General features: G+C 46.4%; 4 protein-coding genes and 1 long non-coding RNA gene across 8 annotated transcripts; 3 read left to right on the top strand and 2 right to left on the bottom strand.

The window, feature by feature from the left end:
* Nucleotides 1-2,733: 2,733 nt before the first annotated feature.
* On the top strand, nucleotides 2,734-3,390 carry LOC149091361 (uncharacterized). Its single transcript, XR_016196646.1, has 2 exons — nucleotides 2,734-2,923; nucleotides 3,005-3,390. It is a non-coding gene; the product is annotated as an uncharacterized LOC149091361 (long non-coding RNA).
* Nucleotides 2,930-7,599, bottom strand: Pex7 (peroxisomal biogenesis factor 7). Of its 4 annotated transcripts, none has more exons than XM_030383435.2 (4): nucleotides 7,484-7,599; nucleotides 4,951-5,049; nucleotides 4,138-4,893; nucleotides 2,930-4,075 (listed from the first exon to the last, which is right to left on the bottom strand). In XM_030383435.2, the coding sequence occupies exons 2-4, from the start codon at nucleotides 5,040-5,042 to the stop codon at nucleotides 3,916-3,918; spliced, it is 1,008 nt and encodes a 335-aa protein (XP_030239295.1). In that variant the 5' UTR covers nucleotides 5,043-5,049; nucleotides 7,484-7,599; the 3' UTR covers nucleotides 2,930-3,915. The 4 variants fall into 4 exon arrangements, with proteins under 4 accessions (XP_030239295.1, XP_017958043.2, XP_089115160.1 ...); XM_018102554.3 differs by lacking the exon at nucleotides 7,484-7,599 and adding an exon at nucleotides 5,539-5,558; XM_089259034.1 differs by lacking the exon at nucleotides 7,484-7,599 and adding an exon at nucleotides 5,388-5,510.
* Arr2 (arrestin 2) lies at nucleotides 5,772-7,478 on the top strand. Its single transcript, XM_018102553.3, has 3 exons — nucleotides 5,772-6,748; nucleotides 6,811-7,005; nucleotides 7,069-7,478. Exons 1-3 carry the CDS (start codon nucleotides 5,893-5,895, stop codon nucleotides 7,221-7,223), a joined length of 1,206 nt encoding a protein of 401 aa, XP_017958042.1. The 5' UTR covers nucleotides 5,772-5,892; the 3' UTR covers nucleotides 7,224-7,478.
* Nucleotides 7,600-7,655: 56 nt separating the features above from the next.
* On the top strand, nucleotides 7,656-9,569 carry LOC108650607 (uncharacterized). The gene is made up of 3 exons (XM_018099794.3): nucleotides 7,656-8,970; nucleotides 9,216-9,336; nucleotides 9,391-9,569. Exons 1-3 carry the CDS (start codon nucleotides 8,222-8,224, stop codon nucleotides 9,457-9,459), a joined length of 939 nt encoding a protein of 312 aa, XP_017955283.1. The 5' UTR covers nucleotides 7,656-8,221; the 3' UTR covers nucleotides 9,460-9,569.
* A 1,619-nt stretch (nucleotides 9,570-11,188) lies between these two features.
* Nucleotides 11,189-14,171, bottom strand: Cpr66D (Cuticular protein 66D). The gene is made up of 3 exons (XM_018099784.3): nucleotides 13,715-14,171; nucleotides 13,474-13,647; nucleotides 11,189-11,792 (listed from the first exon to the last, which is right to left on the bottom strand). The coding sequence occupies exons 1-3, from the start codon at nucleotides 14,015-14,017 to the stop codon at nucleotides 11,445-11,447; spliced, it is 825 nt and encodes a 274-aa protein (XP_017955273.1). The 5' UTR covers nucleotides 14,018-14,171; the 3' UTR covers nucleotides 11,189-11,444.
* Between the last annotated feature and the right edge of the window lie 1,230 nt (nucleotides 14,172-15,401).

The raw sequence follows: 15,401 nt of genomic DNA, 5'->3' as shown, positions 1-15,401 counted from the left end.
ATGAACTAAATCGTAACTATTATAAGAGTTTGTTAAATCTGAATATCGTAAATGTTATTAGGGCATGCAGAAGGTAAATATCGCAAATGTAGCAAAGTTAAATCGAAGCTGAATGTCGTAAATGCTGCACTAGTCTATATTGCCTCGTTATACATACATATATAAAATATATACATATATAGCAGCTAAATATGGACAATGCTCCAGAGTTATGCCCAATTTAAATATCGTAAATATAGCAAATGTATATTATAGGAGATAGAATAAAAATACATTTCTAGCAGCTGAAATGCAAAAATTTACTTAAATAATATAGAAAAGCTGCAAATAGATGCGAACCAAAAATGTGAAAAACATTGTAAATATTCAATCTATTTTTCGACATTTTGAGAGCCGCCCTCGCAATATCAATCAGCATTTCAAAGACTCAGAATGCTGTTCATAATAATATGGCCGAATTACTCATCTCATGTAAATAAAAATGTTGTTGAAAACAACTTGTTTCTTCTTCCTCTTCTTCTTCTTCTAATTTTAAATATAAATCAAAGATTTATTTATTGTTAAAAATGTGTTTGGCCCTGTCCAGCTGAAAAACAAATAAATAAATACATATAAAAAGTTTTATTTACTTTTTTTTTCTTTTTGCGCTTTAGGCAATTCGGTTTGACCCTGAAAAACTGGTGCAGTGGCCATTTTATGGCCACTCTAGATCTAGGGCCCTAGATTACTCTGTGAGAGGTTTCTCTGTCTCGCTGTCTGACTGCCTGCGTTACGATTTTTATGATCCTGGCAGCTATTGCATAACATTGCGTTTGGCCTGGTCTACGGGGATTTTCGAGGTATGGCTTACCAAGTAGCTCGCCGTTGACCTTACGCAAAATTATATCATAAGCGAGAGCAGGGCTGAGGACAATGGACGGACGAGAGTTTAGGGCTAGAGGATCACGCTTATGCATATATGTATGTATGTATGTATGTAGGTAAATCGACTAAAAATCTATTTCTCTTTCTCCCTCTGTCCTCTGCTGTCTCTGTCTTGGCACATTCATGATAATCGACTAAAGCATTCAACACCTTTTGACAGTTTCCTGTATTGTATCATGCATTTATGCAAAAGGCAGGTGATTAAATTCACACTATGCTCTCACTCTTGCTGTTGCTCTTGCTCTGGCTGTCCGTCTCTAACGGTAGCTACATCCGACAGCTCCACACGAACGCATTTTAATTGCCAGGATAATAATAAATAGAGATTCTCGCTTCATTAGTTCAAATGCCAAACAGGTAGCTCTCGACGAGCCGTGCCAGCCCCTTGACAATTATTTCCGGCGTTTGTGTTTTTTTTTGTCCTCCTACTTTTTTTTTCTCTCTTCTCTCTTTTCTGTTTTCAAACGAAATGCCTGCTTATCAAGATTGCCAGCAATGCACGCCCACTCTGTGAAATCTGTGTGTGACCAAACGATCATTTCGTTGGCATCCTAGTTAGGCGTCCTCAGTTGCGGTATGTCCTCTGTGATGCCTCAGACAGCCGCCAGCTGTGCAGCTCGTTGGGGGGTGTGCAACGGCAGCAGCAGCAGCAGCGGCAGCAGCAACTCCTCTGAGCCGCTACACGTGTTGAGCTGACCACCAGAGCGTCCAATGGGCATGATTCACACACACTCACGATCTTAGCGCGTCGCTTGTCGGCACAAAAGTGACGATTAAAGTGAAGCCAGGCCAAGGCAAAAAACAGCAACAACAACAATGCACGAAAAAAAAAAAACAAGAACAACAACAGCAACAGCAACAGGAACTACAACAAAACGTTAAAACAAAATTAATACCAAAGGCAGGCAGTCGTAAAAACTGGCCAAAGCTGTGATCCTTTATGGCCCCGCACGATGGCAGCCGCAAAGGCAGATTGAGTACCAAGATTTCAAAGGGGCGCGTGATCGCCATCAAAATGCTCGTGGAGGCAATTTAAATTGTTAAGGCTGATGCTGATGCTGAAGCTGAAGCTGAGCCGAGGCTGACGTTGAAGCTGCGGCTGCACTTGGAGCAGAAGCAGAAGCGCGGCAAGGCGCGTGCAGCGACAGAACCTGCTGCTAAAACAGACAGAAAGAGCACGTATATATGAGAGAGAGAGAGAGAGAGAGAGAGAGCGAAGCAGAGCTAGAGTGTGGCTGTCACTCGCGTGCTGGGTGTTGAAAAATTTGGCATTCGTCTGTTATTTATAACAAGAGCTGTCTGCCCATGGACACAAACAACAGCAGCAGCGATGCGCCACGGGCAGCGAAAAGAAGTCAAGGTTATGTCTAGGCTGCAACTATGTAAGATGCTACAACACATTGCAACTTTGTTCGGTGTTAATTTATAGTTCGTTGTACGGAATTAGCGAAAAATTGCTGCGGGTAATTTTAAGTAATTTGTTCATAAATCAAAATGATGGCAGTATTAAGTCAAGTAGAGGGTAGAAAACTTTGATTTGATATGTTAACTAAAATTTACGCTTGTGCATATTAGTTACTTTATATATTTTTTATGAAGAAAACAATATTAAAATAAAAAGCCACGCATATTTGCCGCTGCTTACAAATTCAAAAACTGGCGCGCAATTCAATTCTGTCTTCTACAGCACTAATTGCTAAGCAGCGCAAGCTGAATGCTATGCGACTCGCGCAGTTTCATACGTGAGTAAAAACCAATCTGGCAACTCCGTCAGAGTATGCTGCTGTCGTCTAACAGCTGCGCGCTATGCGATTTCAACAATTCGCATTTACGTGGTTGAAAAATTAACTCAAATTGCTTTTGTAAGAAAATTGTGAAGATCACACGTATATTTTTGAGAAATTTACCAAACGGTGCTTTTTAGCAGAACAAACAGCACAAACATATTGCTGCTTAAAATCGCCTCGTTTTCTCAGTATCAAATTATATGTGTTTCGCGGTGCGATTTTTATTAACACAAACAAGGCATTAATATCTGATTTATTTTCACTTGACTCGATATACATTTATATAATTACAGTGGCTGCAGCTGTTGCCCGGCTCTGACTGATGGGCTGGCTGTCCAAAGGAATCAGCGCAAATTGGCATCAAAACAAATATTTGCCCGAGGTGGCAGCCAAAGCTCACAAGCTTCAAGCCTAATGACAGGATGAGCAATGTGATCCTCAGCTAACAAAGGCAGACACATTGGACACGGGCAGTGGCATTGGAGATGGGCACTGGCTCTGACAGTGGCTCTGGCTGCGGGCTCCTTTTCACACCATCAGCAGAGCTGTCGACGTGCGACGGTGCGATGTGGACACACCTTTTGCCACAGCAGCTCGTTGACTGTGTCAATTCTGGGAATGCCAGTTGTTCTTGGCTCGAAGACGTCCGACAGCCGGGGCAATAAAACGTTGCAGCAAATTAGCGCTTTATTGCATGTTTGTTTGGCTTGCCTCGGCTGAAGTGGCAGCAACGTCTGCTGCTTACCAGCTAAGCGAATGCCGTTAAGTTCTGGTTAAAGTCCAAAGCCAAAAAGCAGAGAGAAGCACAATCAAATTATAGCCTGCAGCTAGTTAAACAAATATATATCATATATGTATGTATATATAATCTGTAAGCATTTTATTGACATTTAAAGCACCTGCTAATTTTTGGATATTCGTTTTCTTTTTTCGTGTTTTTGTTCTCCTCTTCATACATATATCTTTCATATAGGTATATCACAACTATTTACAGTTCATTTCCGTTTCCTTAGAGGTTATTTTTCTTCTTTTTTGTATAGCTCAGCTATCCAGGTCCAGGTGTCCTGTCCACCATGTAGTTTGGCTATTTATCACATTCGTTCGGTTTTTGGAGATACCGGTTCCTGTTCCAGTTCCAGTTCTAGTTTCCAGTTGGGTGTAAGGCCAGCAGCATAACGGCATCTGAAGCGGCTGTGTCAGCTCTCTAAGTAAGGCACTTGGGTGTATAGACATTCACCACGGAATCCCAACCACAGTCGGCCAGCTCATGAGCACGCTGTGGATTCCAGTCCAAGCCGCAGACAAACTCTGTGTGCTGAGCATTAATTTCCTGTGCGGATACGCCGGTTGCCAAGTCCCAAATGCTGTGGAGTAGAGAAACAACTCTTAGGCGAATCCTTTGCTATCCCTATGCACCTTAGCTTACCGCGTTGTAAAGTCATAATTGGCTGAAGCGAGCACCGTTGCCGAGTGCGGGGAGCAGGCCAAACGTCTGACCGCAAATTCTCCAGAGTACAGCTCGAAGATGTGTGTGCGCATCTTGCGCAGATCCCAGCCACGTATCAGACCATCCGATCCTCCCGTCAGCAGCACGTTGCGATCGAAGTGACTCCAGTCACAGGAGAGGGCCTCGCTGGCATGCGCCTCGATGCTCATCAGGGGTTTACCTGCAAAATCAAGAGAATTCCATAAGTTTAAGTGTCCATCTGTACTTACGCTGGCAAAGAGATTCGCAATGAGCGGCGAATACTTTGCACAATATATCAAATCATTGTGTCCCACAAACGTCGTGATGGAGTTCTGCCTGTTGCAATCCCACAGTTTGAGCGTACAATCCCAACTGGCCGAGAGGAGTGTGTGATAATTCCATTTCTCGCCCCAATCCAGACTGTAGATCTCATTCTTGTGCTCCTGCAGGCAGATCAACGGCTCTTTGGGTGTTTGCTCTGTCACCACCGATTCGACATCCAGGCCGGACCAAATCTGTAGCGAGCCATCGCCGGAGGCAGTGGCTGCTATATCAGCGGCATATGGACACCAGGCGACATCGAACAACCCATCCGACCACTCCAGCCGACACAATTCTGTAATATTCTGTTCGTTGATGCTCAACTGAGCGTCTTTTGTGGAGTTTTTGGCAAGTAAAAAGAGCGAACCGCCACCAGCAAGACCGTACAATTGGCTAGGGAAGAACATAGATTAGTTAGGGGTAAAAATGAGGGCTGTCTCTGGAGCTTACCTAGTAGCGAGCAGCATGTGATTTGCCTCGAAAGGCGAGAAGCGCAAGCTATAGCCATGACGATCGGTTGTGGTGTGGCTCTGTGTTTGCATTGCTAGGCTGAAAGAGATAGATAGATGGATGAAGATTAAAGTGAATTATAGTAGATACAGATATGTGGATATATGTATATTGAGTTATTATATGTATATATAGTTTAGTTCACTAACAGGAAGACCAGGATTACATTAAGTTTGCTGTAGAGCTATAAGAGTAATTCCTACAATGATCTATCACACTCTAGACTACACGCTCGTAATCAAGTCCGCTTAGTTTTTGTACTTTAACAGCTGTCATACATAGAATATGCACAATCTTAACTTTTCCACTTTAAATAGATAATAATCAATATATTGATATTTGATTTACTCTAACACATTGCCTGAGTGCTCCACTACCTTCTAGGGTTTCTCAATGCAAAAATAAATAGAGAAGAGCCCTCGCCACAAAGACTGGCGTGAGTTTTACGCAAAAGGTTTTCACGCACGGGCTTGAGCTTTCGCTCTGTGGTAATAGCTAATCAAATGCTAATCCTCCTGCCGAACTTACGACGAGCAAACATTTGGCTGACCTCGCACGAGGTCGCGAACGCGAACGCGAACGCTACTTGACATTAGCCAATTTGGCTGGTCAAACGGAATGGCGTGGAAAACTGCGCAAAAGAACGTTGCTATTGTTGTTTTGTTTATACAAGTCGAATGCATAACGGGCAAATCCATTTAGTGAACGCAGTGAAACCCCACGGGCAGGGCCAGTAGAAAGGTATATAAGCAGGTACGGCCGTAGCTCAGTTTTGCATTTTCCTCGACCAGCGGCGAATTGCAGAACGTCTCCAGCTCCGGGCGCAAGAAAGGGAATATTATTATTATTTTAGTGGACATCTTTTAATAGGATTAGTGCAAGATGGTTGTATCCGTGAAGGTATTTAAGAAGGCCACGCCTAACGGCAAGGTGACCTTCTATTTGGGCCGTCGCGACTTCATCGATCACTTGGATTACTGTGATCCCGTCGATGGCGTTATCGTTGTGGAGCCGGACTATCTGAAGAATCGCAAAGTATTTGGCCAGCTGGCCACCACCTATCGCTATGGCCGCGAGGAGGACGAGGTCATGGGCGTCAAGTTCTCCAAGGAGCTGATCCTGTCGCGGGAGCAAATCGTGCCCATGACCAATCCCAACATGGAAATGACGCCCATGCAAGAGAAACTGGTGCGCAAATTGGGCAGCAATGCCCATCCTTTCACCTTCCACTTCCCACCCAACTCGCCCAGCTCTGTGACGCTGCAGCAGGAGGGCGACGACCTGGGCAAGCCACTGGGCGTGGAGTACACCATTCGCGCCTTCGTCGGTGACTCTGAGGACGATCGCCAGCACAAGCGCAGCATGGTCAGCCTGGTGATCAAGAAGCTGCAGTATGCGCCGCTGAATCGTGGCCAGCGCTTGCCCAGCTCGCTGGTCAGCAAGGGCTTCACCTTCTCCAATGGCAAAATCAGTCTGGAGGTGACACTGGACCGCGAGATCTACTATCACGGCGAGAAGGTGGCGGCCACGGTGCAAGTGTCCAACAACTCGAAGAAATCGGTGAAGAGCATCAAGTGCTTCATTGTGCAGCACACCGAGATCACCATGGTGAATGCGCAGTTCAGCAAGCATGTGGCACAGCTGGAGACCAAGGAGGGCTGCCCCATCACACCGGGCGCCAATCTGACCAAGACCTTCTACCTGATTCCACTGGCGGCCAACAACAAGGATCGTCATGGTGTGTGCAAGAGGTGAACTAGGCGTTGCCTGGCCGCGATTTAACTAACATACACTCCTCAGGTATCGCTCTGGATGGCCATTTGAAGGATGAGGATGTCAACCTGGCCTCCTCCACCATGGTCCAGGAGGGCAAGTCCACGGGCGATGCTTGCGGTATTGTCATCTCATACTCGGTGCGCATCAAGCTGAACTGTGGCACGCTCGGAGGAGAGATGCAGACGGATGTGCCCTTCAAGCTGCTCCAGCCGGCACCTGGTAGGTCATAAGCACAATCCGCAGCCACTTTTCATGCTCACTCCATTGGGTTTCTCTCGCCAGGCACCATCGAGAAGAAGCGTTCGAATGCCATGAAGAAAATGAAGTCCATTGAGCAGCATCGCAATGTCAAGGGCTATTACCAGGACGACGACGACAATATTGTATTCGAGGACTTTGCCAAGATGCGCATGAACAATGTCAACATGGCCGATTAGTTCCGATGAACCACATATAGATATATACATATATGTATAATGATATAACCGATCGAAAGCACTGAAAACTTGTTGCAGCAGTCTCATAGAGGCCACAATCTTTGTATTATAATCGTATCGTGTAGCGCGCTCTCCTATTCTCTATTCTCTACAAACTTTGGTAGATCTGGAGTTTTTAATGTTGAAATGTTGAAACGACCTCGTGTCCTTATATATTTTAATTAAATGTTAATTGTCTTATGGCTATCTACAACACTTACGGCTCTTTTAGTTTGTCAATTCAGAGAGTCTTTCGTATTGGCTTCTGGCGGAGTTCAAGGAGGCTCTAAGGAGTTCTCGATGTGCTGTTGCTGAGGCTTTCAACTTCAGAAGTCGAATGAGCTGCTGTCCTTCGGCGCGCCACGAGGAAGGCTTCTGGGGTTGCTCGCAAGGGGGTTGCAATGAGCTCTCTGTGCCATAGGTCAGCCAAAGCACAAGCAACCCTTAAGGCCAGGGCAACAGGCGGCTGAACAGCCAATCAGCAGGGCTTTGCCTGGACATGGCCGTTATAAACGGTTACAAAGGAAGTGCGAAAAACTTTTGATATGCTAAATAGTTAAGCTTTGAACTTGCCTAGGCAGCCGTTGCTCTGACCTTGATAATGGCTAATGGGCAGCTGCTGCTCTATTTGACAGAGCTTTGGGTCTGATCTCGCGCGCGCTCTCTCTCTCTCTTTGTCTGTGCCTGGGCTCACCTTATATAATGCGACGTAACGTTCGCCGATCGTTCGAGCATTGCACAATTGTGATATGGAGGGACTGGGGCAGCGCTGAATCGATTTCACACTCCGCTGACTCCTGGGCAGCGGCGACAGCAGCAGCAGCAGCATCGACTCAACTTCCGGCATTGGGCCTGACCGTAGCCAAGCCCCAATGCCCAAAGTCGTGCCACTTGCCCCAGCTATAAATGCCAATGTTGTTGTCAAAATCCAGCCACAAATTTGACGAGCGTGCCACGAGATGGAGCTGCTAACCACCACGAATCTGCCCGCTGCTTTGCTGGCCCTGCTGCAACTGTTGCTGGTGCTGCCTTCGGCTCAGCCGCAACATTATTTTCCGCACAGGCAGCTGCATTACTACGATGCGCCGCCTCGCCTGCGCCGCTTGGAGTATGTGGCCGCGCCCTATGTGGGCGGCTATGTGGCGCCACCTGCCGCACACTATCAGCAGCAGACGCCCAACTTCCAGTTGCTCAACTATCGGCCCAGCTACCAGCCCCTGGCCTTGGAGTACCAGCAACAGCAGCCACCTGCACCACAGCCAGCAGCTGCACTCCCCGCCCTGTACCCACAGCCGAGTGTGCAGTACTTGCAGCGTTCTGCGGCACCGCCTGCCGAGCTGGCCAAATACCGCTACGAGGGCAACTATATGCCCGTGCAGCAGCGCGTGCCTGTGGCGCCTGCACCGCAACGACAGCCCCAGCCACAGGCACAGCCACAACCACAACCGCAGCAACGCCTGGAGGAGCAGTTGTACAATGTGCCGCCAGTTCTGTTCACCAGCGATGTGCTGCATGTGGTGCCCTCTCGAGCGGCGACAGCGCTGCAGCAGCAACAACAGCAGCAGCAACATCTGCAGCAACAGCAACAGCAACAGCAACTGGGCGCTCAACGTTCACGTCGCTTTGCGTCCAGGCAGGATGCGGATGCAGTGGCTGCCGAGTCCAGAATGGATAGTGAGCGACCCACAAAGGAGACCAAATATTTTCAGTAAGTGTGATACTCTCTCCACAATCTCCACACACACCATCTATAAGCCTCTTACAATAAGTAATCATACAGGAGTCTCCTGCTTAGTCCCATTTTTAATCCCATTTAATGCAGAAATATTATTATAATAAAATGTAGTCTAAATTAGCTTTCTCTCTCTTCTTCACTTATTTCTCACTCTATAATATTCCATATACTTATGTACTATAACTATGCTCTTTTATCCCAACTCTTCATCTCTTTAGTGACATCTTCATGAGATTCGATGGACCCAATGCGCGCAGTCATGGACATGTGCTGGATCATCCGAAAGCCCGCGAGCGACGTTTCGAGTCTCAGCGCGGCACAAATCGTTACAAGGGCGAGGTAAGTAAAATATCCAGCCGAATCCTAGACAGCTTTTAAAATGCATGCTTTCAGGTCATATGGACGGATCGTCGTGGTGCTCATGGCGAGCATCGCTGGGACTTGGCGCAGGGCAAACTCTGAGCTGTACTTCAAATGCCTTAACTCCTCTTTACTTCTCTCTCCCTCCCTCTTTCTCTCATTATTTCTATCTCTGCTCTGGCAACTGCTCAGTAAATCGTGACTTTTCATAATTTTGGCGTATTATTTATTTAAGGGCAATGATTTGGCGTGAAATTCGAAAGGTCCTGCAAAAGATTTGCATAAGAAAGCAACCTCAACATATTCTTATCATAGGTCAGCGCCGGGTAAGCCTTTGCAGTATTTTCTCACGGGCCGCACAGCCGGGCGAGAAAAAGTGGACTGTCCGGTTACACGACTTTCCGCTGCTGTCGCCAGCACTGGCCCATGGAAAAAGGTCAACTTAAGCAACTATCCTTTCGATCAGGAACTGGTTCTAAGCAATGACCCGAAATGTCCTGCAGTTACTTAGTTACAACAGAACAGGACAGAGCAGAGCAGAGCAGAACAGATCAGACAGTCGCCAGACAGTCCATCAGTCGACGAATGCGGGTCATATGCAAATGGGCTGAGCTCTGGCAGGAGAGGGTTGAGCGTGCTGCAGGCGGGTCGAGCGTCTTGTAAGTCGGTGACCTCAAGGGTTGCAGCTCATTTGCATTTACAGCCGCTTGAGGCGCCGTTCAAGTGACACAAATGCCTCGGGCCGGCAATGTCCAGTTATTATTATTTGTTGTAGGTCTGACATGTAGCCTTTAGTTGCAACAGCTGACCAACTTACATGGGCCGGCGATATGCAGCCAGGGATCAGCTTAAGATCAATTCTCGAGTCGGGCATACAGGTACAGATAGGGCAAGCGGCCCATTTGCCGATGTAGCCATGCGGGTCTGTCAGTCAGCGACTGTCCAGAACCGGTTACAGTTCGGTTCTTCTGGCCGATAAGGTCATCATCAGCAGCAGCAGCAGCAGCGCCTTGATCTACAGTGATAATCCTTGGCTCTCGCCTGGTTCTCACACTCTTTACTTGCTGCTTCTAATTTATGCAAGGACATTGCGAAAGGACACTATTGCCAGAGCAACTGCTCGATTGATGTGGCGCGACTTGCACACAGTGAGAGAGTTCCCAGATCACATAGACCAACCGGTTTGACCGGCCCGAGCTTTGTCTGGCGAGCATCTTCGGTGACCACGCACGATCGCTGTGAGAACTTCTTCCGCATTTACGCTGGCCTTTGTCAGCACCCAACAACTGGACGAACGGGTTGTCATATGGCCGCTACACTTGGATCTTGTCTGCGCCCAATGCACAGCGCCTTAAGGGTTAGCACATTGATTTATGCGCAATTAAATTCTGTTTACACGCCAACCATGTGGCCCAACAATTATTAAACAGTCGAAAATGGCCAGAGTGAGGCAGCAATACTGGGCTATGAGAGCAGTACGAACGTAAATGGATATCAGTACGAAGCGGAGATTGGCCAGGCAACGTTCAGCACAGTAGCTGAAGACTATGTATACTTGAAATTTAAATTAAATAAAGTTGAAATATAATTAAATATCATTTTTTAAATTTGAAATATAAATAAAATATTTTTTCCAAAATATATTCATATTAAAAAAAAAATCCATTTATAAAATAAAATAGATCTTTAAATAAATTCGTTGATAAAGATCCAGATTTTAAATTTCTATGAGAAAATAAAAGATCAAATCTCAAGCAAAACTCCATCAAAAAAGAAAATAGATTTCAATCAATTCACATACCCATTTCCATCAAAATCAAACGCAATATAATTAAATTTTATTATGTCTTTTTTTATAAAAAATGTTTAATTAAATAATCTAGATCAGAAAATCAATAAAATATATATCGAGTACAGCAAGGAATTTCGATTGCTTGAGCCATACGCAAACATGGGCAAATGCACTACAAACTAAGGTCGAGAGTCGTGTGTTCAGATGCATTGATGAATAATATTATGAACGCCTCTATAAACTACATGGACTTGCGGAACTTTCAAGAGAGGATACACCGCGTGCAGCAGCATCCTTATTGGTATTGATGGTACTGCGGCTGCTGCTGGTGCTGCTGTGGCTGGTACTGCTGCTTGGCCTGGCCATAATCCTGCTGGGCCTTGTGGCCGCCGGCACGCAGCAGCTGTGTTGCTGGTGGCGGTGTTGGTATCTTGACGACAATGTCGGTGGGCTCGCGAATGACCTCTGCCTTGAAGCCCTCCTTGGGATCCGCTGTGTACTTGACGGTGCGTATGAAGCCATCCGAATCGACCACCGAGTAGCTGCCCTTAATCACCGAACCGTCGCGGACTTCTTTGCGATTCTGATAGTTGGTGAACTCATCGTCTTTCACATCGAAGCCAAACTGATACGAGGAGTTTTGCTATGAAGAGAGAGAAGGAGAGAGAGAGAGAGAGAGAGAGAGAGAGTTGTATTTGCATATCAAGTTGAGCATTTCAAATGCGTAGCGCCATGTGACCCAGTTTTACTTCAATTACAACACACTCGGTGACTGCGCATGCGTGTGGGCGTATGGGCGTGTATCTATGCGTGTGTGTGTGTGTGTATCCCCGACTGGAATATTCAAGCCCAGATCGAGTTGCTCAACACGCACAAGTGAAAGTAATTTGAAGTCGACTTGCATATTTTTAATGACACGAACAACTGCAACCGATCGCTGGGGCATGCAGCGATCGCATGTTGTCTTATGCAACCGGCCACTCAAATCCCCAGAAATCTTTTTGCACGTAATGCCCAACGAGGCCTGCCCCCAGATATACATCAAATTATACATTCATTGATAGCTTGTGCACAATTCATGCACAAGGTTGCATTGCCCCCTTCACAGTTGACGAGGAAGCGACCAGAGAGTAAGGCTAAGCTCTGCTAACTGGGTTAAGGTAAACCAAAGCCAAAACGTGCCCAATAGGCGTGTTCGCATTGGCCAGCAATTGTTCTTAGCCTGACGTGGCCCAAAAGCGAAGAAAAAATAAACGAGCCAGCCCAAAATTTATTGGAATTGCTGCATTGCTGCAAAATTGGAAAGGCAATTGGCCAAAAGAGCTAGTTTCTTGAAGCCGGTTCTAATGCGTGCACTGTCCACTCGGAACTGATCGTGTTTTGGGTGTCTTTTGGTTAGCTTTACTAAATGGGTCGCATTTGAAAGTGATTGTAACTGTGGCGTGACATGCAGCTTGACATTTTTTTGCTCTCTATGTAAGTATGTGTAGTGTGTGTGTGTATGTGTGTGTGTGACACCATTTTTGTAGATTTGGCTAACGAGAAATGAATGCATTGGGCAGCACTGGCCAGTTGACAGCAGAACAAGATTTGGTCACTCTTTTGGGTACTTAAGATTCTTATCTTTTGACACATTTTGATGCACAAAACTGTCCAAAGATAAGGCAGCAATGCAGTCAGGTAATGGCATTTGGTAACCTGACTTAGTTTTTGAGTATGTGCTAGGATAGTCTGCATGTTATATATATACTCTATTACTCTATCTCTATCTATTACTCTATTGGTTTATCAGGCAATAGTGGAACTGCTTTACATGCAAATAATCTCACATAACTGTCAACATATTCTTTTCCCTTCCGTTGCACGATTGATTTCACAGCTTTCACCCAGAAGAGGCCATACAACTATTTTTGCGTCCCACTTTGCATCATACACAGCTCATATATGTATGCAAAGCAGTTTGGCTTGGGCTGGGGATTAATGCGAATTTTTCCATCGGATACATTTGGCTAACGAGCATCCGCAGCTTCCGCATGAGTGGGCCATAAATAAATGTTAGCCAGGAGTTGAGTTTTGGTCACGGCTATGGCCAAGTGGCTGCAGTTAGAGCTGCATTGTATTCGATGGTTAATGAACTCTATGGCTAAATCTCTCTCATGCTTCAATTGTAATTATGCACTGACTGGCTGGATGGCTGTCTGTCTGTCTGCCCGTCTGTCTGTCTGTCGGCCTGTCTGCCTGGCTGGCAACATTGTTTAGTTGGTTGCGAAAACGAAAACGAAAGTGCGCGAAAGCGGAGTTCGAACCCGTTATGGTCAACTTACATCATCGTACTCCTCCTCCTCCGCCTGCTGCTGCTGCTGCTGGTGCGATTGCAGCTTGAGTTGTCCTTTGCCGAGCAGCGGAGCGGACGACGCCTGATAGCTGGGGCGACGCGGGGCTGGGGCAGGCGCTGCCTGTGGCTGGCGATAGACGCTCTGCTGCGGCTGCGACTGATACTGCAAAGGAGAGCAAGAAGTGAAGGTGAGTCGTCGCAGCTTTGCATTACCTCTAGCCTCTGCCCACCTGTGGCTGCAAATAGTCTCTGACCGCTGGCGCCACATAGCCCTGCGGCTGCTGCTGCTGCTGCTGAGCGCGTATCTGCTCGGCGACCGTGTCCTTCAGCCTGATCTGCTGTCCAGCGCTCACATATTGCTGCGTCTGCTCGGAGTTCTGCTCGTAAATGGGCGTGCCATCGGAGGGCCGCTGCTGTTGCTGCTGCTGCTGCAGCTGTTGATAATACTGACGCAAGTAGGCGGGATCGACGCCCTGTTGCGCTTGGACGGCTCCGCAAATCGCGACCGTGGCCATAACGAGCAATAGCTGCATTATAATACGAGTTTGTTTCTCTGCTGTTGCCGTTGCTGCTGCTGAACTACACTTCCACTTTATTGCCGATCGATACAAAACGCGCACGTCCCACTCCAAGTCACAAAACTATCTGCGTTCACTGCAAACTCCCATTGCACTTTTATATCGAATACCTCTCACGATCACCAGAGCCGCAGCCAGACTCGGAGCTAGAGCCGCATTCGGTTGTCTCTCCGGCTCTCTAACGGTCGTTGGTGCCGCGCTTTGTTGGTAGCCTCTTTTTTGATTTACTACAGCTGTTGGCTTGCATAGCTGGCACTTCCGTTGCCATTATATCATGGACAGTATTGTCTCTCTGTGTACGTACCGCCTGCGCGCTCGCCCCCGTCATCGGCTCAGCTGATTTTGAGAGCTCGCCTCGACCTGTGTGTCATTGTTGCTTTAGTGAAAATTGCTGCTCCAGTTTACGTTTGCTTCATTTGCATTCATAAACATTACGTGCGATCCTCCAACTGGGTTAGCACTAGCCAGAGCTGTTAATGCAAGTCTGCTAACTTTTGCTGCACTGTTATTTAACATTTTTTGATCAGCTTCAGTTTCATAAATAGTCAGCCGTAATGGACAGCCTTCTGTTATCTAATTTATGGTGTCAGCCTGCAGCTAATTAACATTTATACCAAATGTTAACATCTAACATTGATCTCTGACATTTGCACTCTATTCCTCTGTTAACTGATATTCGGCTAACAGTTAGCAGCTGTACCTAGCTGTTAGCTAACATTTGTTATTAAGCTTTAATTTGATTGCCCATTATAAAGGCTGTTAACTAACATCTGACAACCACTTAGCAACCTTACCCAACTGTTAGTTAGCATTTAGGGGCTCTTTAGCTGCAATTGTCGTTAGATTATCTACTTAAGCCATTTGTCAGGTCAATTGCTTGAGTTCAATGCGTTTAGGGCTCCGCCTCAGTCACAATTTATTGAATTTAATCCGACAAGTGCAAAAGACTATTGTTCATAGAGTTTGACCCAAATTGTTAAATCACAGCAAACTCGATATCGAAAACGTTTCGCTGCCTGTGTATGCATGTGTGTGTATGTGTGTGTGTGTGTGTTTGTTTATCTGTATCTGTTGCGACCACGTTGCGGTTGAATAGCTTCAAGTATGCCAGCGATCTTTTGATGTGATTGCCAAATCTTTTGCATTTGAAGACCTTTACACCAGATGCAGGTACCACAAAGCTGTTGCCAAGCGATAGCACGTAGCATACGCAGTCATTAAATCTCAATAAAGCCACCGCCTGCCCCACCCAACGTACGCCCACCCACCCAATAATGTACGATTATTTGTAAGCGTCTCTGATGCGATTACTTAAGAGCAACAATTTCTGCGATCCATT

This window comes from Drosophila navojoa, chromosome 4, assembly GCF_054131105.1.
Source record: "Drosophila navojoa isolate 15081-1374.11 chromosome 4, UAZ_NAV_1.0, whole genome shotgun sequence".
In the NCBI taxonomy this organism is placed as follows: Eukaryota; Metazoa; Arthropoda; class Insecta; order Diptera; family Drosophilidae; genus Drosophila; species Drosophila navojoa.
The sequence above is the reverse complement of the archived record's forward strand: the minus strand, read 5'-3'. Positions and strand labels throughout refer to the sequence as shown.

What these genes read in the sequence shown, in the direction of transcription:
- Pex7 (XM_030383435.2), bottom strand. Translation starts at nt 5,042, where the DNA reads ATGCAAACACAGAGCCACACCACAACCGATCGTCATGGCTATAGCTTG. An exon ending in CACATGCTGCTCGCTACTAG is followed by an intron (nt 4,894 to 4,950) that starts GTAAGCTCCAGA and finishes GTTCTTCCCTAG; the next exon opens with CCAATTGTACGGTCTTGCTG. An exon ending in AATTATGACTTTACAACGCG is followed by an intron (nt 4,076 to 4,137) that starts GTAAGCTAAGGT and finishes TCTACTCCACAG; the next exon opens with CATTTGGGACTTGGCAACCG.
- Arr2 (XM_018102553.3), top strand. Translation starts at nt 5,893, where the DNA reads ATGGTTGTATCCGTGAAGGTATTTAAGAAGGCCACGCCTAACGGCAAG. An exon ending in CAACAACAAGGATCGTCATG is followed by an intron (nt 6,749 to 6,810) that starts GTGTGTGCAAGA and finishes TACACTCCTCAG; the next exon opens with GTATCGCTCTGGATGGCCAT. An exon ending in GCTGCTCCAGCCGGCACCTG is followed by an intron (nt 7,006 to 7,068) that starts GTAGGTCATAAG and finishes TTCTCTCGCCAG; the next exon opens with GCACCATCGAGAAGAAGCGT.
- LOC108650607 (XM_018099794.3), top strand. Translation starts at nt 8,222, where the DNA reads ATGGAGCTGCTAACCACCACGAATCTGCCCGCTGCTTTGCTGGCCCTG. An exon ending in AAGGAGACCAAATATTTTCA is followed by an intron (nt 8,971 to 9,215) that starts GTAAGTGTGATA and finishes TCATCTCTTTAG; the next exon opens with TGACATCTTCATGAGATTCG. An exon ending in CAAATCGTTACAAGGGCGAG is followed by an intron (nt 9,337 to 9,390) that starts GTAAGTAAAATA and finishes GCATGCTTTCAG; the next exon opens with GTCATATGGACGGATCGTCG.
- Cpr66D (XM_018099784.3), bottom strand. Translation starts at nt 14,017, where the DNA reads ATGCAGCTATTGCTCGTTATGGCCACGGTCGCGATTTGCGGAGCCGTC. An exon ending in GAGACTATTTGCAGCCACAG is followed by an intron (nt 13,648 to 13,714) that starts GTGGGCAGAGGC and finishes TCTCCTTTGCAG; the next exon opens with TATCAGTCGCAGCCGCAGCA. An exon ending in AGGAGGAGGAGTACGATGAT is followed by an intron (nt 11,793 to 13,473) that starts GTAAGTTGACCA and finishes CTCTCTTCATAG; the next exon opens with CAAAACTCCTCGTATCAGTT.